This window comes from Ammodytes marinus, assembly GCF_949987685.1.
Source record: "Ammodytes marinus genome assembly, chromosome: 7".
NCBI classification, from domain to species: Eukaryota; Metazoa; Chordata; class Actinopteri; order Uranoscopiformes; family Ammodytidae; genus Ammodytes; species Ammodytes marinus.
The window spans coordinates 13,499,831-13,525,714 of NC_137211.1; the positions used below are offsets into that span (position 1 = coordinate 13,499,831).

Below are 25,884 nucleotides of genomic sequence, written 5' to 3' on the forward strand. Positions count from 1 at the left end.
TGTTGCACTTTGGGAGACAAGCACTGTGATCTAAATCAATTTCCTTTCATAAAAAATTAAGAGACGCAGTAGCATAGCCTATTTATCTTAGATTTTTAATTTAATTTAACTTTAAATGTAAGTTCACAACCCAGCTGATATACGCATGACAGATCACCTCTACATAAATATGATGTCATTATCCTCCAACCGTAGAGGGGAGGTGGCCTTGTAACGGTTAAATCATTTCAGCCAATAGCGGGCAGGCGCTGGAATCTCAAACAGCAGACACAGTGCTTCGTTCAGGTGCAATCGACCGAGAACATATTTAGTGCATATATATATGATATATACAGTAGGCCTATATATATATATAGTAGGCTACTACTTGCTGTAGTTTGGTCTGGCTTTGCGAGACTAATTCCACAGTAGTAGCCCATACTCTTTTCTATATGATTGTGACATAAAATGACAATGGCCTACAGAAAATCAGTGGATTTTGAGTTGTTTTTTAACTGTTTTTGTCTTAGGACGCTAAGCGCATTTAGAAATGAATCAATTGATTGGAAAGACACTCACTTTTCACATACATCTTGTTTATCAAGGTACTGAGTCCAAGCAAATTTAAGGATATGCTTGTCAAGGACTTGGATCGCTGTTGTATGCCCCCTCAAAACATTTAAGTTTCTTTACATTAGAAAAATGTAGAGTATATGAATCTATATTGACTCTTTGTCAGGTATAAGTAGGCTATCAATTTAGCCAGTTTGGGTTAAAACCCTGTACTTTTTAAAAACCTGTATTACATTACAGTTTCATTACAGTTTGAATGACATAGCCTACTGCATAAAACTAAGTCTTCTGGAGCTTCTACCAAAAAGTGTCCTACATTACCTGAATTCACCCTATTAGGCCTATATGTAGGGCCTATAGGCTACATACAGTAGGCCTATATATCTGCCGTCTTATTGCTCCTGTGCTTCCAAGCCAAGTTTCCGATGGGACCGTGAATGCAGCATTATGGGAGGGTGTAAGTATCGGTTTGGTATGAAGGTATATGTGGTGCATAAGTCTTTAGCACATGTAACTGCAGATTTCGAATGCGTAAACTGAAGTCACAAATGTGTAACAGTAGATTTGAAGTCGTAAATATTTGTTTTGCATGTGTACTCCAAAGTCACAAATGTGTAACAGTAAATTTGAAGTCGTAAATATTTTTTCTACCATTGTGGACACAAAATAGGGGCTACGAGTTCACAAATCGTTGTTACGGGTGCACAAATCCTATCCTGTGCATCGCAACTTCAAAGAGTCATGCGCTTGACACTTTTGCTACAATCATTGCAGCACAGTTGGTGCAAAACACATTTGCACACCCGTGTTTTATAATGTGAGAACATGCCCCCAATTTGTGCATTCGTAAACCCAAATGTGAACTAACGCATCAGAAGTTGCACATCTGTGAAAAATGTCCTCTCAAATAAAATGATATCGAGCACAGCATTTTAATGAGCGAGCACAAATCGATGATACAACTGCTCAAATCTGTTCCTACAAGTCTCAGCTGAGGGTTTTCTCTGCTCGAATCTGCTCCTGCAAGTCTCGGCTGTGGGTTTTTTTGCAGGTAGATTTGCACCACGCCCAGGTGGTAAATGTGGTGCAAAAGTGTTTCGTATGCGTAGAACAGATTTGTATCCGTAGAAGGTGGGCGGGACAACATTGTCGCATCATCCAATGAAAGCGCCGGTTGGGACCCGTGACATCAGCATGTGAACAAACGGAGGAAAAGCCTTTTTCCTTCGTCCCTTTTCACCAGAAATTGTAGGAAATGACTAAATGAGCAACAACAACTATCAAACTAATGCGAAGTAGTAGGTAGTAGTGAATTGAACTCTTTTTCTGTAGTTTTACATTGCATTTTTTAAGTAATGGAGAATTACATTATATGTACTCCAGCCTTTGAGGAAAAGTAGTCCAAGGTGTCTGTAACAGTAAATAAGCCGCGTTAGCTAGCTTTGAGGTGGTTTCCCGATCATTTTAAACAGGACAGGAGGCTTATTATGTGACACGGTGACGTTGAGGAGGGGATACCCATTAAACACCAGGACCTGCGGTGGTTTAATAAACAATTGAGCTGCTTCACAATCTCTGTCCGGAGCCGCAGCAGTGTCTGGACTGACGGTCACGGACACACGGTCGGACACAGACCTAGGGTTTAGCTAGAGCCTACAGGACACGGAGCCATCCCACGGAAACTATGAACTGTAAGTCTGGTTTTCTTATGTTTTTAAACTTCAAAGTTGGTCGGTATAATACGTTCAATGATGAGAAGCAACGTGTGGTTATAATGTATTGCAGGCAGCATAGCTAACCACTAGCTAACAAGTCATAATGGGTATAACAGCTAATGTTCGTTAGCATATTCTTTTAAAGGATGTACCGTTTTTTAAGGCATTTGGTCACTTCTAAGGATGTTAATAATTAACTGTTAACGTAAAATAAGAAGGCTGACCAATGAATCCTTCCGTTAATCAGTTAAAATAATCCCGGCGCTAGCCAGGGAAATATGAGTCAGCTGAATACTGGAGTCTTGTTGCTATAATAATAATCAGCGTGTCTGTATGTCTGCTTTTCTGGGACATCGGCACCTTCATACATAGCCTACTAGTTTTACATCAGGATGTAATGTTAGCATGTGTCGACCTCATATAGAGCGTTTTCTGTCTTAATAGTGGCTATGAAGATCCAAATAAACACATGTGAGCAGTATACTATTCTGCTCAGCCCGTCTCAACATCATGTTGCTGTTTCTGAATAAAAACAGGTAGACAAGCGTCCCATTATGCAAAGGATTTTTTTTAATTGTGCAGCTCCATCGTGTTTAAATCATATTTTATATCTGTTTTTCCAGCCTGAAAAAAAACATTTACAACTAATTTTAAAAGTCACTAATGACAAGATACCCCCCACGAAGAGAATGAATTGCAGGGCTGTTATAATAAACTATATTGATTAGTTTTTAGCTTTGTGTTCTTCATCAACTCGAACCTACATGTATTTTATTTATTTTATAAATCTTAACATTATCTTAACATCTGAATGGCACAATCTGCTTTTCCACAGACTCATCTTGGCTGTCCTGCACAAGGCCTGCACAAGTGTCTGGGATTTCCATCCTGTCAGGGAGAAGCCATTGTACAGTGAGCAGCTACAGTCAGTCCTAACTATTATCCGTCATGTGTTTACTATAACATCACTAATGGGATCTAACAATTGTTTCCGTCCCCAGTGTATGCATTGCTGAGGGAAGGACACTCCAGATAACTGAAGACTTCACTGCTCCTGCTGCCTTGAGAAGATCTCCGAAGATGGAGCAGCGTGGAACTCACCTGGCAGTCACAGCACATCAGTCTGACTCTACACTCTACACACAATTTGTTTTCAATTTTTAGATTGTGATTATTATAAATCTAGACAAAGTCAGATCATACTCAATTCATAATCATATTGATTGCAGTAAATGAGGTGACATACTCAGTCATGTTTATTTGTTTGACATATTAAAAAGGTAGGGGAGATTTTGATTAAATATGGTAAACAGTTGGGCTACAGACCAAGGACTAAGTTACTAGTTTTATGTTTTGTTTTATAAAGTCTTGTTCCGGCACATGCCAGAGCATTTTGGGTATTTTGTTCATTTTCTCTTAATAAAATAACGCCATACAAAACTTTACTTGGAGGTATGCAATTGTGAGTGCATTATAGTTTTAAACTGGTTGATTTGTATTTTTCATTTTGACCGTATGTATATGTTTAGTAAATCCACAAATATTTTAAAAAGTCCAAATCTTGTGATTTGTTTGTGGGGTAAGCTTTTACTATACATTTGTACTGATTGTGCTTTGATGTGATAACTGCAAATCATAAATATAATTGATATAGGGCATTTATTAGTCTTGCTTTAGCAGCATGCAGACCTACTTATTAATGCAGCACGTGATCTGAATTAACATGTTCTAAACTGCATAAAATGTTATGGTGTGACACTTTGTGATTGTGATTAATTAAAGTAATCACTGAAATGAGGTTATATGAAGCTTTGTACCCTGTTCTTCTGGACACGTCACATGAGGTAAGGTGTATAGCAGAACTGTCTGGGGATAAGCACACAGTTAAACCTGATCATCTAATTATCAGTTTGTGATACAAGTAGTGATAATTTCACATGGAAAATGTGAGATAGAGGAACAATTATTCCAATTCAGTTTTAATGTGTCCTCTATACTTTTCTATTGCCTTGTAGAGTAGGTTACTTATTCACTTCACTATTCACACGTTTAAATTAATTAAGCTTACTACATTTAGAAGACTAAGGGCCAGTTTCACAGACATGGATTAAGACTAGTCCTGGACTAAATGGAATTTTGAATGGAGATTGTCCATTGAAAGTACAATTTAGTCCAAAACTAGGCTTAATCCATGTCTGCGAAACCGGCCCTATGTGTATGATTTATAAGCATATTTCTGGATTTAGATACATGCTGAATACTCTGCAGCAAGATATGTAGGCCTACTTTATTTACTTTGGTCCTCAATGCCTGCAACGTCCTCCTCACCCCCTGCGTGTGGTGTGTTTTAACTTTTAACCATAGATAGTTTTAACAGCCAGGAGCCTTGACAGCGGCTGCGGGACAATAAACTATTGTCGATACCTGCTATCGGTGTATGAATGTGTGTGAATGGTAACGTGTAAATGGGAACAGGTCTCCCTTGCAAAAGAGTCTTCGGACTCAATGGGATATACCTGTATAAATAAAGGTTAAAAAAATATATAATGGAAATTCATTCTCTATTTAATAAAACTACTTTTATTAAAATGTAAAGGTTTTAAAGAGAAAAACAGCAGGTTTAAACAGTTACACCAGTGCCAATCACACAGCAGACGTTAACTGACGTCGACGCTGGCCCTTATATCTGCTAAAGTAAACTTGTTTATGACTTTCACTACTGGCATAAGGCTCCGCTGTAGTTCCCTCTTATTCAATTCCCTTATTATTACATTTCCTACATTTTCTGGTGAAAAGAGACGACCATGGACCAGCCATGGACATATGAGGGAGACGACGGAAACAGGCTTTCCCTCAGTCTGTTTAAATGCTGACGTCACAGGTCCCAACCGGCGTTTTCATTGGATGATAGGACAATGTTGTCCCGCCCACCTTCTACGGATACAACTCTGTTCTACAGGTACGAAATACTTTTGCACCAAACATAGCAGCTGGACGTGGTGCAAATCTACCTGCAAAAAACCCACTGCTGAGACTTGCAGGAGCAGATTCGAGCAGAGAAAACCCTCAGTTTAGACTTGTAGGAACAGATTCGAGCAGTTGTATCGATGGATTTGTGCTCGCTCATTAAAATGCTGTGCTCGATATAATTTTATTTGTGAGGACATTTTTCACAGATGTGCAACTTCTGATGCGTTAGTTCACATTTGGGTTTACGAATGCACAAATTTTGGGCATGTTCTCACATTATGAAACACGGGTGTGCAAATGTGTTTTGCACGAACTGTGCTGCAATGATTGTAGCAAAAGTGTCAATCGCATGACTCTTTGAAGTTGCGATGCACAGGATAGGATCTGTGCACCCGTAACAACGATTTGTGAACTCGTAGCCCCTATTTTGTGTCCACAATGGTAGAAAAAATATTTACGACTTCAAATTTACTGTTACACATTTGTGACTTTGGAGTACACATGCAAAACAAATATTTACGACTTCAAATCTACTGTTACACATTTGTGACTTCAGTTTACGCATTCGAAATCTGCAGTTACATGTGCTAAAGACTTATGCACCACATATACCTTCATAGTTTGGCCGCTTCCCCGGCCGTTCACTCACAGTGGTTACAGCTACTCCAAGGAACGGGCGACAGTAAGAAGGCAACACGGAGGTCTTTGGTGTTTGATAGCACGTATTGGGAAAGGTAAGAGAAAACAACATTCTTATTTTCGTTACTTTCATCTGCTTAATCGAGCGTCGAATTAAACATCATGAGTTAGAAGTGAGTTACAAGGTTTGAATAGTTGAAGGAAAGCCGCTCTAAATACTCGTTAGAGACCCGAGGCAGCAGCAGCTCGGCGAGTTGAAAAACCTGTTACGGGTAGAGCTGGCTACTTGTTTTTTGAAGTTTTTTTTTGTTGCGGAATGGCCGAAGTGTTTCGACGTTAGATGGATTTAAGTGTCATAAAACTAGCGACACTCCTGCTTGTTCTCTCTCCAACCATTTCCTGGCCAGATAGCCTATGGATCATAGCATTCCTACCACTCAAAACCCAGCCCTGTCTCTACCCATAATACGCTTCATTACGTAATTTAATTGTAGACTATGGTTATCAGCTGTTGAAACAGACTGTGTCGATCTTTACTCGCTGTAAAAAAAAGAGTGAACACTTTCTCTTTTGAAACCTGTTTGGCCAGTGAACTGAGATGGACGGTAGGCTACCGGATGTTTTTTTCAGCTTGATAGAAATTATTGGAAAGCAAAAAAATATCAAAAACACTTCGAGGCAACCGAGAGACTGTCCCATTTTTTTCATTAGTAGCATTCTTTAAAAGTATGCCCTCCTTTTCCTGAACAGAATAACTGTTAAAAAATATCTGTCTGTCCCCGAGGAAATTCCTCTCGCCGAGTCACCACACCCTTGTTGTGCTGCTCGGCTTCTGTAGTCGACCCATTTCTCACACAGCCTTGTTCCCTCCCCTTGTATTGTTTGCTTTATTACAACAAAATTCACGATTGGTATCTAAACCAATGCAAAAGCCTGTCATGCATCGACTGGACTACTTTAATTTGTGTTTCTGTCACTCACACACTCACACGTCACGCACAGGATGTTAAAGAGCAGTACACAGATGGAAAATAATTCCATGTCCCTGCATCTCCCTTACCTACAGTATGTGTTTATGCTTGCATGAAAAGTGTTGGTACTACAGGAGAAAGTATGATGTCATTGTAGCTGATTGCGGACCAAGCTGCTTGTAGGTAGTTGTTGGAAAATACACAAACACAAAATCAGTGCGAATGCAGGGGAAGGACATAGGATTTCCATAATGTAAAAGCAGAAGTCATGATAAGTCTGCTGTTGTCACCACATTGAGGTTTGACTGCCGCTCTGTGTGTGTGTGTGCGTGCGTGCGTGCGTGCGTGTGCGCGCGCTTTCTTAAGTAGTACGTTTTTTTATTTCAAAGCTGAGAAGTGGGCTGTTAAAGTGGTTGTATTAGTGGTATTATCTGATGGTCGGGGTTGGATACTGTTGGTATGCAGAAAATAGCCCTCATTCAGTGGAATCCCTGCAAAAATAATAAATTAATACAGTCATAGAAAGTATGAAGTTGAACATCTATGATCAAAACATTGACTGACAAGATTTTTTGCAAGGGTTTCCAAGCATGAAGTGCATTAACGAGACAAGACTAATTAAATATAATTCTCACCAATAAAACTGTTTTATCAGTCAAACAATTAATTAATGTATCGGCTAACCGTTTCAGCTGTAAACCAAATGGCCATTTCACTCATCTAATAAAATAACTTTTAGTTTTATTGCTGTTCACGTGTGCCACCAACTGAGTACACACATAACAAACCGTTTAAGGAAAAAAAAGAACACTGCATATTCAACAATAAAACCATACTATAAATCATTTTAATTGACCAACTGTATAGTTTGAAATCATGACCTGCACTTTGAGTGAATTGCCTGGTGAAAACTAAGCTGGCACAAATATATTGAATGTTTTCTAATTTAATGACTGTGTTTCGGACAGATACCCATTTAATCAACATTTTGGTCAATATAAAAAGGAAGATGTGATGTGTCTGTTCTGGCACCTGAGCGCGTAGCGATGCACACATCACCAGACAGCTAAACACTTTTCCCACGAAACTTGAAGACAGGATCAATAATGAAGGACCGATAAGGATGTTGTCGACATGCACTTGTATGTCCATTTATTGAAGGTTGTTGAACAAGTTGTTTGTAGCAGGTTTAGAAGTGTGAAACTGAAAATGAACCAATATGCAAATTGGTTATAAAATGTACTTATAAAGTTATGAAATACAATGAAATATTAACATAAATAATTATATAAGACATGTATGAATCAAGTTACTCACAAACAAAGCTTCTCCAAGGCTTACACGGATGGATGACGTGAGATGAAAAAAGAGATGTTTCACCGTGTGGATCTCTGGCTCAAATGACAGATCAAAATGGCTGCCGTAATAATGACCGATCACGTGACTAACAGAATGTGACTATTATCAGCCAATGAGAATGGACACATGTTAATTACTTACAAAAGACTGCATTCTAGTTATGGCCTACAGGGGGCTCTAAAATGCCTAATAGAAACTCAAACGTGTAACGTAACACTCCCCGCCTGGTATTGAACACAATATCACCTTAAATGACTAAACATCCAGAGGTCAAGAAAGAGTCTGTGCGGCCCTAAGGGGTCATCAGAACTACCACCTCAGTGATAGGGCGAAGGAAGGTCTTGGAAGTCCCTCCTCTGGTTATCTTGAGCTCCAACTTCCTGATCTTTCCGTCACTTCCAGGGAAAGTTTTAGTCAACAATGCCACGGGCCACTGGTTCCTTTTCAGCTGAGTCTCGCGAAGAAGCACTAAGTCTCCCTCCTTGATGTTGGGGTGGCTCTTCTGCCACTTAGAGCGACTCTCGAGGGTTGAGACATACTTACGCCGCCACCTTTCCCAAAAGGTGTTGGCCAAGTGCTGGACTCTTCTCCACTGCTGGCGGTGTAAGTCTGCGTCGACGAAGCAGCCTGGAGGAGGATAAGTACAGCAAACCTTCTGGGTAAGAATCGTGTTGGGAGTCAGAAGTAACGGAGCATCTGCATTGGTAGAGATGGTTGTCAGAGTTCTGGCGTCTGAAAGGCTGAAAGGAGTTTCCACAGGAATGTGTTCTTTAGGAGGTAGCAGCAGAAAGTCAGGCCCAGTGAGCCAGCTGGTGTTGCTGAGAAGTGCTACATGATCTTGATCGAAGATTTGTTGCATGAAGGTGACAAAATGCTGCTTCATCTCCGGCTTTCTTCCAAGTGCGCGATAAAGAGAGTTGAAGCGATTCAGAGGTTGCTGTATATTGTTAGGCAGACGTGGTCTTGACGCACGGAACGAGAGTGGGACAGCCCAGCTGTTACCATCGTCGATGTAGCTCTCTTTATCGATTAACTTGATTAAAGGCTTGTCTACAATAGAGGGAGCAACCTTGCCATCATCTTCAGTGCGTTGGAAAATCTTGCTTCCCAAGGAGTCATCGTAAGTGCATCTCTCTGATAAGCAAGACAGTGGTGAGCTTAGCGGTTCCCGGAGACTGTTGGTGCTTTGGCTCTCCATAGTAAGCTTCTCTTTAACTGTGAGATCGTTCGGACAGGGTGAGAAGTGTGAATGGCGGTCGTTCTCAAGAACGTGAGTGTGAAACACACTTGCATCTTTGGATTTGTGAGCAGTGCCTAGGCAGACTTCACCGATGATGACCCAACCAAGATCCAAGCGCTGGGCATATGGTGCGTTATTAGGTCCGTTGCGCTGGTCTCGGACCTTGTGAACCTGTAGGACATCACGCCCGAGGAGAAGAAGGATCTGAGCCTCTGGGTCAAGCGGAGGAATGTGCGCACCAATGGACTTGAGGTGAGCGTGATATTTTGCTACTTCTGGAGTAGGTATCTCTGACCTGTCTTCAGGGATGTAGTTGCATTCAATGAGTGTCGGAAGATCTATACTGAGAGTTCCATCCAAAGGTTGTGCAACAAAGCCTCTGCCTCTCCTACCTGACATCTCAGTGAAACCGGCACACGTACGTAATGTGTAGGGAGCCTTTGAGCTTTCAAGGTTAAAGAGATCGAAGAACTCTGACCTGGCGAGTGACCGGTTGCTCTGGTCATCAAGAATGGCGTAGAGTCTCACTGACCTGTTTGGTTCTCCCTTAGGATGCACTGTGATGAGGCAGATTTTAGAGCAGGAGCTTAGTCCGTTGTTTCCTCCACAGATCTCGGTGCACTTGGAGTTCACAGTAGGAGGAGGTTCCGACTCCCCGCCGTTCTCTGCCTGAGGGGACGGGTTAGCCCAAGGAGCTGGCCCAGGGTGGAGAGCCGATATATGCCTGTCGCTGTTGCACTCCTTACAGTGCACTTCTGTTTTGCAATCTTTGGCAACGTGTTTGCTTGAAGAACAACATCGAAAACATACACCTGCTTCTTTGAGGAATGCCTTGCGTTCTTCAATATGTTTGGATCGAAAGCCTCTACAATGTTTGAGGGGGTGAGGCTTTTGGTGGATGGGGCATTGTTCACTGACATCAGGCCTAGCACTGGAAGTCTCTGTTGAGTCGGAGTCAGAAACCGGAGAGACATCCGTTCTATGAGTGGATACGAAGTTTCTTATCTTCTTATCTGCAGCGTCTGGCTTGGTGGTTGTAGGAGCTGAACTGGCAAAAGAGAAACTTGGGTCGTTGCGGATGTAGGCCTCTCTGGAGACAAAGTCAGCAAAGTAGGTGAAAGGTGGGAAGAGCACGTTGTGCTCTAACTTGTAGCTACTCCCTTTAGAAATCCATTTTTCTTGGAGGTTCCACGGTAATTTTTCCACTATGGGGTTCAGACCTCTAGCTGTGTCCAAGCAAGCAAGTCCAGGTAAGTAGCCCTCGCGCTTAGCCGATGCTAGCTCCTGTAGCAGGTCTCCAAGCTCTCTGAGTTTAGGATAATCCCTGTTGTTGATTTCAGGAAACTTCTCCACTCTGTCGAAGAGAGCCTTTTCTATCATCTCTGGTGAGCCGTAACACTCCTGAAGACGAGACCATGCCATTCTCAGGCCTTGAGTTGAGTCGTTGACGTGGACGGCTCTAATCCTCTTGATGTGCGCTGAAGACTGCGGGCCTAACCATTTAGTGAGCAGATCGAGCTCTTCGCTACAGGTGAGATCAGTTCCTCTAATGGAGTTTAGGAAGCTCGACCTCCATGCCCAGTAGCTCTCAGGTTGATCATCGAATGTGGTAAGACTGGAACTCAATAGTTCACGTCGAACAAGGAAACGAGCTACCTCTCCGAACCCTGTATGGTCACCATCGTAAGTATGAGGAGCCTGTTTGGGGAAAGTGGACGAGGGTGGCTGATGTGTCCCCATTGGGTAGGGGATGTGAGGCTTATAATCAGGAGCAGGCCTTGTTGCCTGGGTGGTTAAAGCATGTTGCCTAGACCTGTTGAGGTCTCCATCAAAGGAGTCTTGATTATCTTGCCTTGTGCTATTAACGTTAGCAGGGTTACGTTGTTGAGGCTGACGTATTGGGTCAGTGGGTGTAGGCTCTGAGGCTGCTTTTGAATGACACTCAACGTAGTTAAACGTTCTTTCATGTGGAGATTGAGTTGGAAGAGAAATGATAGCTCTGGAGCCTCTCTCCAATTCTGCTGCAGTTGACTCAAGAGCTTCGGCTTCTGCTTCTGCTGATGCAATCTCTTTGTCTAGCTTTAGGGTAGCAAGAGCAGCGTCCATACGAGCTTTTTCTGTGGTAAGAGCAGCGTCCATACGAGCTTGTTCTAATAGTAGGTCATTTTCTTTTTGAACAAACGTGGTGCGGGCACGTGCAGCTAATACTTTAGCCCGTGCTTTAGCTGCAGCTAGGCTAGCAGAAGACGACATTGAGCTTGAGCTGGAGCCACCAGATACAGACCTTGTAGCATCTGCTAACGTAGTTTCCTTTTTTTCTTCGGTTCGTGAAGCAGCTTCCATCTTAATGAGTAGCGAGATCACACTGATGCACTGGAACGGCTAACGAAGAATATCTCTCTTGATAACGGTTGGTATCCGTTGTGTAGAGCCCGCTGTGATGCTGTTTTTTCACTGTTCTGGCACCTGAGCGCGTAGCGATGCACACATCACCAGACAGCTAAACACTTTTCCCACGAAACTTGAAGACAGGATCAATAATGAAGGACCGATAAGGATGTTGTCGACATGCACTTGTATGTCCATTTATTGAAGGTTGTTGAACAAGTTGTTTGTAGCAGGTTTAGAAGTGTGAAACTGAAAATGAACCAATATGCAAATTGGTTATAAAATGTACTTATAAAGTTATGAAATACAATGAAATATTAACATAAATAATTATATAAGACATGTATGAATCAAGTTACTCACAAACAAAGCTTCTCCAAGGCTTACACGGATGGATGACGTGAGATGAAAAAAGAGATGTTTCACCGTGTGGATCTCTGGCTCAAATGACAGATCAAAATGGCTGCCGTAATAATGACCGATCACGTGACTAACAGAATGTGACTATTATCAGCCAATGAGAATGGACACATGTTAATTACTTACAAAAGACTGCATTCTAGTTATGGCCTACAGGGGGCTCTAAAATGCCTAATAGAAACTCAAACGTGTAACGTAACAGTGTCTCTTACTAAACTATTTGACATTGTTAAGTTTATCTTATATCTCTGTGAGCTGTTATTTTCTTCTTGCCATATCGAGGTCATCTTGGATAAACCGCTGAATAGCACATCAGGTCAATACGAGAAGGCCTTCATGAAAAAAATATTACTGGTCAAAAGCTTTATAAAGCCAAGATTGCCAGAGGCCATTTTGCCCTGGTGCTGCACCTTATTTTGTTCCAATTGACATGCTACTATGATTTTTTTTTTTTGCCTGTTTATGAAGTTGTGCATGTACAGAAGGGCAGTTTTTCCTACTCTGCAGCTCATGTTCATGCTTTTGAGCTAAAGGTGCTTATCAGCTGCCATGTGCAAACACAATACTACACAGTATCCTGTCTTAGATTAGTATGGTCAGCTTTCAATCAACGGTGATTTGCAAAGGGGCCAGCGTCCTACTGAAAACTTATTTTGACTACAGTCAGTGTGCCTCACACAAATAACACAGGAAGATGCTCAGTTTAGGCTCTTAACTGTTTCTGTTTCCTGTCATCAGATGAAGGCCCACAAATGCAGGAAAATGGTGTCTTTAGAGTGTGAGGTGTATCAAGCACAGACAGTACACAGATGAGACAATCCTCTGGGGGGAAACATTTCATCTTTGGGAGCATTTCCTGTTTGGATCTCAGTCCCTACATTTACAGGAAGTCTATAAATGGACATGCTGGAAAGCTAAACTTTTCTTCTAAAATAAGAGGCATAATCCTTAAGGGATCCATTCGATTGCGTATTACAGTTCCAAATGGAAAATTAGCTAAATACACTAACGCGTTCTATTTCTCAGTTAAACTTTTCATAAAATATTGTAATCTGATCTACTACTAGTACTGAATTGAAACCTTCAATATTTGGAGTAAGCTGTATGACTCCTCTTATCAGGGTTGTGGTGAAGTTTGTGAGTAGAGGTCATGGTAGAGGTGCACTGTCTGTAGCGTGATGTTAAGTTACTGCTAATGCTAACTGAACATTGTCTATACAGCTTCACATTAAAAGCATTTAACTGGCAAAACGTGAGATGACTTATTTTGAAGCAGAGAGGAAGAGGCACGTAGTGTGTGAGTATTTGCTAGCAGATGCTAACCGCATCTCTTCAGTGTGGGAGTTCTACCCGTTATCCCATTGCATTGGATAGTAGGCCTATAACACCCAGCATATAGACTGTATAGGTCTCAGCTCCTACACTATATTTATGATGCTACGTTAGCATAATTAGCCCGTTGGTGCTGCAGTGAACCAAATGGCTCTGCACTGACAGTGAGCAGCTTCACCTCCACAAGTGTATGTCAAGCTTTTGGAGTCCACAGTAATTCTGAATAAACTGTGGAGGAATATTTGAAAAATTTAACTTAATTTAGCCTAAGTTGTACAAACATTTACACTTAATTTATGAAAAGGTCATTCAATATGTTTTATAGTTTAGTTTTCAATAAAAGAAAGCAAAGTTCCTGTTCTAGTTCATAGGAGAACAAATCGGAATCGGTATGTAGGTTAGACTACAAAATTGACGATTTCATGGCCAATCGGGATTGGCCATGAAAATTGCAATCGGTGCATTTAGGTTGCCACTGAATACGACTTATCAGCAAACGAAAGGGGTTTAGAGTCATCTTTTAAGTTGTAGTTATTTAAGCCTCAAGCCACTTCGAGATTGTTGATAAGGTAAACCTCATAAGATTTGATAAGAGATTTGAACGGATTCCATAAAATGCCAATAAAATCCCATCCCTAAGAGCCCTAACTCTTTATGTAGCACATTTAGGGAGAGAAACTGTTGATGTTGGCGTGGTGGGGTCTCCGTGTGTGTGTGAGTCGGAAAGGAGGAATGCAGCTGCACCCTTAGGATACGGAACATTAGCTCCCTGATGGTGACATCACACTGCAACACAGGAAGAGAGAGAGGGAAAGAAAGGGATGAGACAAGAACAGAGATGGGTAGAAGAGAGGGAGTTACAGGAAAAAACAATCAGAGTAAGAAACATGGTGTACGTAAATATGCACTTTATTATTTTATAACAGCCGCTCATGTGGAAGATTTGAAAAAATAGAAATACATTCTTAATTTTCAACCAATCCCAATCAATTCCAGTTACTAATTCATCCATTTTTTTTAAAATGTTGTACGTGTTCCGTGGAACATGGAATATTAATCAAATACCTATTTACTATACTTCTGTATGTTTTATGTTTCTTCTTCATATCTGTTGTTTGTGCTTAGAGACACCCACATTCTAGTTTTGACCACCACACCAGTCTTCTTCCCTCCATCTGTCCGCCTTTTCGGTCTGCTTTTACTGTGCGCACGGAGGCCGGGGCGGATGAAAGGATAATGCTGTGTGATATTTCCCTCTTCCGTCCTTCTGCTCGGAGCCTAGCTGTGCACGCTGTGATAAATTGGGCTGGGGGAGTCTCAATGGCTCTGTCCTATTTTGGGCTCCAGTGAGGTTTTCTGACTTTAGCTGCCTACCCTGGCCTCGATCCTCAGCAGCCACTTCTGCTCTAAAAGTTTGAACCAACCTTGAAAGATTAAGCTTGGCTGTAACGTCTCTGCAATAATTTCTGTAATCCAACCTCAGACAACGGTCGTTATATTTCATGAGGAGGGAAGAAAGGAATCTGAGTACATCGTAGTGTTGTTTTTTTTCTTTTTATATCTTCTGTTCCAATAAGAGTTTGATTCAGTAAGTATATAATTGAATTATATATAGAATTAGTTTCCCCTTATTATACAGTTCAACCGTGCACACTTAACCTTCAGTAACTCTACAGTAACATGGATAAAGTATCCTTGTCAGTACATTTGTCAACTAAATAGTTCTGCATTAGGGCTGCTACTAACGATTATTTCGATAATCGATTAATCTGTCAATTATTTTCTCGTTTAATCGATTAGTGTTTTAGTCCGTAAAATGTCAGAAAATTGTGAAAAATGTTGATACATTTTCCAAAGCCCATGTTGACGCACTCAAATGTATTGTTATGTCCAAAACACACAGATATTTCAGTTTACTGTCATAATAGGATTAAAGAAACCAGAAAATATTGACATTTGAAATCTGAGAATTTGGAATTTTTTTATTAAAAAATGACTCGAAACGATTAATCGATTATCAAAATAGTTGGCAATTATTTTAATAATCGATTCGTCGATTAATCGTTGCAGCTCTATTCTGCATCAAGGGGAATCTGTTCACAGGTCTTGGGGAGTAGTATATGAAAAACTTAAAAAGAAGATTACACCAACTGCTTACTGGCATTAATTTTCGGTTACAGTGAGGTTTTATGCATCAAATTGTACAGGAAGAGCTATCTACTAGGCTAAGTGTCACCGCCGACTACTGGCTTGGCATGTGTACTACAGCGATTTCGGGGGAAAACCGTTGCGTTTTCACCGTGTAAGCTACCCACAAGTCTTATGCAGTTGCATTGTGGGTAACCGGGCACCCTGTGTGTGTGTGACTATCAACTGTATTGCCATTTATCCCATCACTCACGCTATTTAAAAAAAAAAAAACTTTCTCATTGATTATTTACAATTGTTGCAGAGTAATATTCTGTTGATTGGTGATTTGTTTCAGCGCTGTTATTTAGTGTTATGGCTTGTAGGAACAGTGAGCTAAATCTAGCCTATTTCAGCGTGAACATACATGTATTTACTCATACTGTTTCTTTATAGTACAAATGGGCTTGTATAATCCTCAACACTTTAACGCGGAGAAAAAGAGAGACACTGGTGGGGGAGGGATGTGGTGAGTTTTGAAGGAATGGATGAGGGGTGTTGAAAGTGGGTGAGACATTCCTCTTAGCTAACGTCCTCGGATTGTGTGTGAGCATTCAGTGACCCATTATGAATCATTGTGTGGAATGCCCTTTTCTGCTTTGACCAATCAGTGTGTCAATTACTGCTAACACTTGTTTTAATATTGTATCTGTAACAATTCAATGGTTTGGTTAATACATCAGCTGCAAGTGTACAGCTAGTTTTATATTGGACAGGTATTCCAGCAGCAGAGCTGTCGGTGTCACTTTAAGGGAAAGGAAATAATAATTAAATCCTGTTTATTTCCTTTTCCTTATCTTTTTCTGTCCTTATTCAGTGACTTCTGGCATCATCCTTAGCCAAAGTAAGACATCACTGCCTTTTAGCGTTTGGCTAACTAAGGACAAAAGCTTAAAGTTGGTGCAGTTAAGGAAAGTGACACTTGTTTACCCCAGTGTTTTCATAGATATACGATCAAGGATGTCCCCTTAACATATTCATGACTTTGTAGGCCTCTCAGATGCCAACACATTGCACAGGTTTATCACACTTTGAGACAGGATTTTTCAAGTCCTCTGGAAGTTATAAAGTCAGCAAGTATTCTCTTGAATATCTTCAGACACAATGATCACGAGGTAAGCAGTAGAAATGTGCTTTTCATGTTACAGGGTAATAATCCGCCAGGAATGTGTGCTTGGATGTATTTAATTGGTCACACAGCAGGGCCTTGCTAGGTGACGTCATGTAGCAACAAGTGGAGCCAAGTTCAGATGTTTTGCCTGAACCCTTTGCATTGCCAGTCTGGCCTCATTCAAAACAATTAGGGGACTGAATTATTTTGCAAGTACCAATCCAAGTGAAGAGTTCATTGTTGTTATGAGCATATGTAACGTTTAGGTAAAAAAAAAAGTAGTGTAGTCTTGAAAGACAGGTCGGACTGCTAACCTCGCAATGATACATACTGAAGTTCAAGGGCACCTGTCAATGTTCATCAGCATTTCAAAGGTGTGGTGCACCTGCAAAATTAGGCAATTTTTTTTAACCCAAAGCAGCTCTATTTGCATTGCTTGCGGTGCTGCACATATCTTGAATTGAAACAGCTGTTTCCCACACAGAATTCGCCACACACACCAAAATGTGTGGTTCCACTGTTTTAATAGAGCACAGCAGAACACTTTTAAACAGCTGGCTCCCTCCTGGAGTTCACTGAGTGGTTTACTTTCCCCTCCCACTTCTAATGAACACGTCTGGTTAATGTGTTACTAGCGCAGGGCTGAGTCAGAACCTGCCAGGGAGGAACAAGCGTCTGTGCTAGGAATGAGAACTTTGACCTTTGTTACCCCCTACAGGGACAAACATTATGCAAGACTGGATCATTCATCCCAGGACACGTGTGAGCACACTGTCTCAGTTAATAGGGCCTGACAGAGGCCTATACTTACCACATGAAATCCAATGTTCATTGATCATTGAATGTAACACAATGTAGAGTGTAATAAAACAAAAGCAAAGGCCATGGATAGTAATGACTTGATATCCATAACACTTAGTCCTGTGCTGTCAGGCTTGAGGAAATACAAGAGGAGGGTCTGGCTGTGTTGGACTCCTCCTTGTGCTTATAAAGTTTAAATTAAAGGGACCCAAGGGGAGAAACTCAAGGAGGAACAATGGGCCTTGATCACAAATATGTTAATCTTAAGAACTTTCCTTTTTTCCACTGTGTGCATATATTGGTGACCGGAAAGGCACACTTTTCCTTAGTGTTTATAGTGACTATTACATCAAACTAAAAAAGAGAAAAAAAACAAGGATTGAAACTCTTCAACATTTAATTTGATGCGAGAAAAGGAATAACCGATCAGAAGAAAAAGAAGGAAACAGGTGGAAGACAAGGAGCCCCTCATATACCAACCATGGAAAAACATCCATCCACATAGAATACGTCCAAGAAATCACAGTAAAAGTGGTGACATCAAGGAATTTTACCCATAGGTCATTTATTTAAGCAATGATAATTACAACTATTACATTTCAGGATATTCTTGTATACTCCATTGCTAGAAATTCTTATCCATGACAATAATTGATGAGGTGCCAGTTATGTTTTTTTTTTAATTTGCCTAATGCATTAGGAAATGATCAGTTTGAGTTTTGTTTTCTATCAGCACGTATGGTTTTAGGCTTTTCTAAATTGGTATAAATATTAATAAATCCCGGATTTGTGAAACTTTTTGAACACACTTTTTGTGAATGAGGCCATATGAGAGTTAAAATTACAAATAGGTGATTTCCAGTTGTCATTCCTGTTTACTCATTTTCTTTCCTTTCTTACTGCTTTGTATTACCCGGAGGTCGCTTAAGGAAGCAAAGGAAGTGTTGAAGGCGAATGGGGACAGAAATGGCGTGGGGAAATCCACAGATCACAGCACCATACATATCCTAACCTAAAAAAAAATCCTCTTGAGCTGACCCTTAACGGGATATTATAAAGGAAGACTTCCTTTTGTATAACAAAAGTTTAGCTTATTTCTCCTTGCTGAAAGTCTATTACTGTGAGCCACTAATATATTTAACAAACAGATTACATATGGTTAGTTTGTTCTAGTTCTGAAGTGGAGTAGGGTACTCCTATGTTTGGGCTTGAATTCATTATTATTTTTTCAGTCTGTGTTGCTTTCCTAATCTCAACTGTAATGTCTTTGTAGTTTCTCTCAGATATTACTTCACAAATGCTAATCACAACTTCCCAAAGCTTAAAACACATCTTCAAGTCTCTGACCAACAGTCCAAAACTTAAAGAGTGCAGTGGTTTGATTGATATTGCATGCTAAATTCCATGAGTTGCTCATTGTATTAGATATATTTGTGGGAATATTATACAAACCATCTTTAGTATGAACTATATCAATGTTAAAGTGAATTGTTTCAAGCCACATTTTAAATGTAGCAGAATACACCTTATTATCAGCTCTTTATTAAGGGAAGAAGTCATTGAAGTCCCTGTTCCCGTCCTTGTAATGGCACAGTGTGCAAACAAAATAATGCAAAGGGAAGTGGCCATTATCCACAACACATGTGCTTCCACTGTCACAGTAGGCAGCATGATGTAAGAGCTATCGTCATCAATAAGCAGAATTATTTTGTTACAGCACAAGATCAGCGGGACGAGTCCCATTTTTCTGAAGCTTTCTTGGGCTATTCTGTCACTAGTGTGTGTGTGTGTGTGTGTGTGTGCGCGTGCGTGTGTGTGTGTGCGCGTGTGTGTGTGTGTGTGTACGTACTCTGGGACAGTTTGATGTATGGAGTTGCTGCAGCCTGCTATCACAGAGAACAGGTGGCTCTCTCCTGAGACAAAGTAACAATACACTGGCCTGATTTACCGTGTGGCGGAGAAAAGCAATCCAAACAATTGTCTTGTATTCTTGTGGTGAAAATGGTAGCTGTTGTTACAGTTGGGGAAGGTAAGAAATGGCTTATAAGGCCAGTACAAGCTGAGGGAATCAAATTAAGGATTTGTCAACAAAGCTGAAGAAAATACATTCTATAATGTTGTATAACATGACAGAATAAACAGTTTCTGCATAAAAGGAGCCACCATACTGCCTGTACAATTCCCATTCATTCAAACCTATACTGATTATAGTGCAGACAGAGAAACTGTTTACCATATCATTTTAGAATATAACACTTTTTAGGTTGATATGGCAAACCGTTGCTTTTTATTTTTTTTACATCCAGATGCAGAGCAACATTGCCATTCATTTGGAGTCATGTTTATGACCAACTGGCACATATAAAGTTATTTAAAACATGAATAAATTACAAACATCCAATGATCCCTCACCTTTTTGCTCTAGATTTGGTCTCCACCAGCTCCTATAAAAATATCTAGCTCTTTAGCTGCGAAATGCTCCACTATGTTCACAAGCTAGTCACTAACTTTGACTATTGTTTGTTGAGGACCACAGTTGCCTGCTGCATGAAAACAACATTGACAAATAGATCAAGTTCTAGGAAAATTTGAGTGACACAATGATAGCAGTGAGAGTGAAACCAAAACAGTCAAGTTGCAGGTTATACAAACAAAACACTATCACTATCAGCTATCAGATTTGGACACTATTTGAGATGGCAGAGGTTTATATCTTTGTTTTGGTTCAGGCAGTCTTAGATCAGTGGAAGCTGATGCTGCTGGCATGCAGCCAGTACGTTGTCTCCTCACCCACTGCCTTCTCTCCATTATTGTCAGTTTGTGGGAGATGGCTATTGATCCATGTGTGTTTGTGTGTGTGGGCCCATCTTTCACTTTACAGTCACACACCTTCCAGGGACACAAGCAGAAAGAACGGCAGATCATTTGTGTACAATACTTAAATGATAAGGATGTTATTATTGCGATTGTGTTAGAGGCCATACATATTTAGCAGCATGGGGAGCACCGAGGCTCTCTCCTTATGTTCACTTCCCTCCCACTGCTTTTCCAGACCAGTGCTGAACCCTCCACCCGACTCTGTTTTCCAGCTCACACACAGGACGCAGCCCAGGAAAAGGAAGAGGGTGCGGCTCTAAAACAGACTGCGATCATCTCTTTTTTTTTTCCTTCGCTCTTTCTCTTACACTCTTACTATTTCTGCCTTCATTGTTTCATCTCCCTCCTGAAGAGACTTGCTTCTCACCAGTTGACGGATTGTTTGGTCATTCTCATGCATCTCAATCCTAAATATACGGACTGACCGAGGTGTATTCTGTTTTTAGATGGCTGCCATCAGGAAGAAGTTGGTGATAGTTGGAGATGGTGCTTGCGGAAAGACCTGTCTTCTCATCGTCTTCAGTAAGGACCAGTTCCCAGAGGTCTACGTCCCCACTGTGTTTGAGAACTACATCGCTGACATTGAAGTGGATGGGAAACAGGTTAGTTGCTAAATATAACTTTTCTTTTTGTTTTGTTGGTAAGACTAGGGTGGTGCCGGTTTGGGACGTGGCCGTGACTTTCTTTGGATTTTTGTTGCCTCTCTTTTTTGTCTTTTATGGTAACGGCGCACTCTCATACATGACTGCTCCATGCACTAATACCATAACGGATAGACACACACCGAACTCCAATTGACTTGTTTTTTCTGTACATCAGATGAACGGTTGGCCAGAAACACAAAAGACAGATGCCCATTTATAGTTTAATGCTTACGAATAATTAGCAGTGTCGGAATACGTATACTTTAACCTTCTTATATTTATGATACATTAAAACTTTTCTGTACTAAATTTAATTTTTTTTTAAGATACTTTATGGGTGTTTTTTTGCTTTTATTAGACAGATTTTGTAGCGACAGTTGAAATGGGGGCAAAGAGGGAGAGGCATGCAGACATTTTTCTTACAGTACTTTACATTCTTCTATCAGTTATTTTACTTGAGTAAAGGTAAATGTACATTATATCTTCCACTACTCATGCAGGTTTATTTGACACACACTTAAGCTGTTTTGTTTAAAATGTGACCTTCTTGGCCGTGGTTGTTGAGAATCACGTGCCATCAAGGCCGAAGTGCGTATACTGTAAGCAAATCCTTGGGTCTTTTCATTGTTATAAAACACAGACCTCCAGCCAACAACAGGAAATGGATCAGTGCCACTTTCCTGTCCAGTGTTAAATACATGATGACTAATGTCCCGTTTCCTGTTCTTGTTTCCTGTGCTGTATTATACAAAGTTGACTGTATTCCAAGCCTCTAAACGGTGGTTTTATTTTTTATTATTTGATTTTGTTAAATATTAAGTGAGTGTCACTGACCTCCTACTTATATTTTTTTATTTTATTCAGTTGTGTTTACAACAACTAAGGAGAGACGGCTGTAAAGAGCAGCATGGTGGTCAAAATAAACCACAGATGAGGCTGACTCCTCAGAGACACCTAGTGGTAAAATTCAACAGAAATGGATACTTGATTGTGCCTGCCCACTGTCTCATATACCATGGAAAATGTCCTGTCTATGCTAGGCTGTAAGTCAGAAGACAGTGTTGCTAGCCAGTCTTGCCGAGGTAAGTTGTTTGTCCGCCAATGAGTAATGCTTGGCAAGGCATGGGTGAAGAGAGACGTCAGAAAAGTCCAGATGAACTACTAACAGGCTGTAGTTGCTCTCTTAGGGACAATTCCGAATACTCGGCTGTATCAGGCACTGTTTTTTTTTTTTTTTTGCTGTGATGTTATTTGGGTGAGGCTACTGTAGAATTAAATCCGCAGCAAGCAGGAGAAGCCAGTCCAAAATTACATTTAACGCTATGAGACGAAAGCCATTTTGGAGAAAGCTACATGATGATATAGGCTACTGTTTACAAGACGATCCTAAATGCTGCTTGGGGTTACATTGTAGCATATGCTACTGCTAAAAAAGGCATTTGTTTAATCTATAGCAGGTTAAGTACTGTCGGATTTCCAACAGTTTGATTATCAACTAAAGACAGCTTGTGGGAGCCATCTCCACCTCTGGGGAGTTGCTTTTAGGCCTCCATAGCGGATGTCCTTCCTCTTTCCAGTTATTCTTCTTCTGTTCTTGTTGCCCATATTCTCTTCGTCTGTTTACTTAACCCCCCTTTTCATCCTGTGTCAATGAAGTACAAAATGTTCCACTTTGTGTAAATAAAGTCATACCTCTCGTTCTTTTTCTCCGTCTTTCTCAGGTGGAGTTAGCGTTGTGGGATACTGCAGGCCAAGAAGACTATGACAGATTGAGGCCTCTCTCCTACCCCGACACAGATGTTATCCTCATGTGCTTCTCCATAGATAGCCCCGACAGTTTAGGTAAGGCTGGAGACAAATTGCTTACCCACTTAGCAAAACTGTCTGTTACATGAAATGTTAAGTCATTTTTATAGAATGATTTAAGATTAAATTAAGATTAAAAATTATTAAATTATTACAGCTAGCTGTTTGTCTACTGCCATACATGACTGTGCCTCACCCAAAGCTATTTGAATAAATACTGGCGAGGTTAAATGTAAATATTGTAAAAAGTCAAATTGTTTAAATCAATAAGAAGTTGATTGAACAACCTATACTTGGCAAATATATTCTAATCATGACCTACCATAGAATGGCTCTGAACACTTCATCCTTACCAGAGACTCTTATGGGTTTTTACTCAATGGCTTTCACACAAGGAACAAACAATCACATTTCCAGACTCTAAACTAGCTGCTGTTAATTAGGAGGAATCTTCTGGAAGCATACACACATGTCTCGTGTATTTCAGGATTGGCGCTGACTGTTGTTGGCCCTCATAAAACCAAATCAAACCCATGAAGGAAATGTCTTGTTTAGTAAGCCTTTCAGCCCTCTGGCTCTCTCACACAGTGTGTTGTCATGGGCTGTGCCACAGATGGTATCCCTTCTCTATCACAACATGGAATCACTAGACAGATTTTGGCTAGCAGACTCGACCATGTGTCAGGGAGGGGTCAGTGTGCTCTCGCTGTTTATGTCTGTACAGTCGCAAGGGGAACGACAAGACCTCTCCCCACTGTCCTTGTAGGGAAAACAAGCTGGAATTTACTGTGCAGTGTCTTAGCTGTTTTATTTTTGTCCTCCTTGTAGAGAACATTCCTGAGAAATGGACGCCTGAAGTCAAACATTTTTGTCCCAATGTCCCAATCATCCTCGTGGGCAACAAGAAGGACCTTAGAAACGACGAACACACACGCAGGGAGCTGGCCAAAATGAAACAGGTGTGTGTTTCTGCTGTATCTTCCTGTGCTATTGGCAATACCTTAATCTCATTACTAATCAATGCCACTGTTAAAACAACTGCAGCATAATTTTTAACCCAATGTCTGGACATGAAACCTGCAGGAGCCGGTGAAGTCTGAGGAGGGCAGAGACATGGCGAACCGGATCAGTGCCTTTGGCTACCTGGAGTGCTCAGCCAAGACCAAGGACGGCGTGCGGGAGGTGTTTGAGATGGCCACCAGAGCAGCGCTGCAGGTCCGCAAGCGCAAGAAGAGGGGCGGCTGCCAGATACTGTGAAAGTTCGCTGACCAATCGGCACCTGACGGAAGATTCCCCTCCCCCTTTTACACACAGAGCAAACTTAGAGAAACCTTAAATCAATGGCTTCCGTGGACTATACTTACTTCACAGATGCAGATATGCCACAGAAGAATATGAAAGACTGACACACCTGTTTAAGAGTAAAACAAATCAGCCTCTTTTTTTTAACTATTTCCTTTTTTTTAACTTTATTTCCTCTGCTACTCACACACTGTCGGTTTTGTTTACCCTTTTTCCTCCACCAGCATACCAGCCTGTTTGTGGGAAGGACCTTTTTCCTTTCATCCCAAATGAATGAATGTATGTTTGTATTTAAATGTGCATATACTTTACAAATATATCATGCGTCTGCTTCTGTGTTATGACTGTTTACAGAGAAGGGTTTTTTAGCTCACATGACTGTCTTGCTCTCGGCTGAAGTCGCAAACAGTAATAGATTTGCCTCAATAGCATTGAACCCCTGCTCCTCTTGATCCTACATGTACCACTCAGTCTCCTTCAGTCACAATCCATCTATTTGTCAAACCACTATTCCTTTCACAATCTTTAAGTCGCAGTTCACCAAGTGCTGAGTCAGCAGAGCTTTATTTCCCCAGCTTTCTCTTTTGAAATAAAGGACAAAAATTAGCACCTGTTCACACTGCAATAATCCACTGAATCCAACATAAACTGAAATAGCAGCAGCTACTTGTGTGCAGAAGTTTTGGAAGGCACCTTGCACTATTTCTCTTCCATGGCGATAGCTTAAACTGGCACTGAAAACAGTGGTCCATTGTCACTGACACAGTATACTCTGTCGCGCCCACTCTGGCTCTGACAGATTTGCCTTTACTAAGACGTCACCAATGCGTTTCCCAGACAAACCTCCTGTGTGAACTCTTCTGTTGATTCAGACCCAATATACAGTCATTACTGTGTACTGGATTTTCTGAGGACACTTTAATCTACAAATTGGATAATTGGTGCATTCTATACAACCATATTTATATATGCCCATTCTGTGTAAAATTGACAACTTGATTGAAAATTGGGATAAAAAAGCCTGAGAGCCAACCTTGTCAGTGGCCTTAACCTCAATTTAGACTTTGTCCAGATTTGTATTTTCATCATTGAGTGACCAAATCATCATCATTAATAATTTTCGTAGAAGGAGCCCTCTGATGCCGTTAGTGTGTGCCTCTGTATCATGGAGCAGAGAGATGCAGTCGATATTACATAACGTGTCCTGTCATGAGATCCCTGGCCTGAACACACTGAATAGATGTGTATTTATGGTTCCTGCATTGATCTTGCCTCCATCCAAAACTACAACTGTGGTGATCTTTCTTGTATCCTGTGCATCCAAATCCATAGAGGTCAAAATGTTGCGGGCTTGGGTTAATTCCTTGGCAGAGAATGAACAAACACCATATTTCAAGAGAAATTGTGTATTGGGATGACACTTTACAAACAGGTGTGGGCTGTGTTGAATGTCTGGATGAGACAAACATGTTAATAAAGTATTTTTGAAATACTACGTAATTATAACGGGTTTGGTTTCACTTGCATTTTAATTGTTTTATAAACAAGGAATTTTAGCAATAAAAAAAAT

General features: G+C 40.8%; 1 protein-coding gene and 1 long non-coding RNA gene across 2 annotated transcripts; both read left to right on the top strand.

Moving 5' to 3' along the window:
* The first annotated feature begins 1,798 nt into the window (after positions 1–1,798).
* LOC307253191 lies at positions 1,799–4,069 on the top strand. Its single transcript, XR_013844949.1, has 3 exons — positions 1,799–2,243; positions 3,103–3,179; positions 3,269–4,069. It is a non-coding gene; the product is annotated as an uncharacterized lncRNA (long non-coding RNA).
* Positions 4,070–5,861: 1,792 nt separating this feature from the next.
* LOC307253355 (rho-related GTP-binding protein RhoA-D) lies at positions 5,862–25,814 on the top strand. The gene is made up of 5 exons (XM_080031353.1): positions 5,862–5,971; positions 21,009–21,164; positions 22,928–23,048; positions 23,841–23,971; positions 24,096–25,814. The coding sequence occupies exons 2-5, from the start codon at positions 21,009–21,011 to the stop codon at positions 24,267–24,269; spliced, it is 582 nt and encodes a 193-aa protein (XP_079887479.1). The 5' UTR covers positions 5,862–5,971; the 3' UTR covers positions 24,270–25,814.
* The last annotated feature ends 70 nt before the right edge of the window (positions 25,815–25,884 follow it).

What these genes read in the sequence shown, in the direction of transcription:
- LOC307253355 (XM_080031353.1), top strand. Translation starts at nt 21,009, where the DNA reads ATGGCTGCCATCAGGAAGAAGTTGGTGATAGTTGGAGATGGTGCTTGC. An exon ending in TTGAAGTGGATGGGAAACAG is followed by an intron (nt 21,165 to 22,927) that starts GTTAGTTGCTAA and finishes CGTCTTTCTCAG; the next exon opens with GTGGAGTTAGCGTTGTGGGA. An exon ending in AGATAGCCCCGACAGTTTAG is followed by an intron (nt 23,049 to 23,840) that starts GTAAGGCTGGAG and finishes TCCTCCTTGTAG; the next exon opens with AGAACATTCCTGAGAAATGG.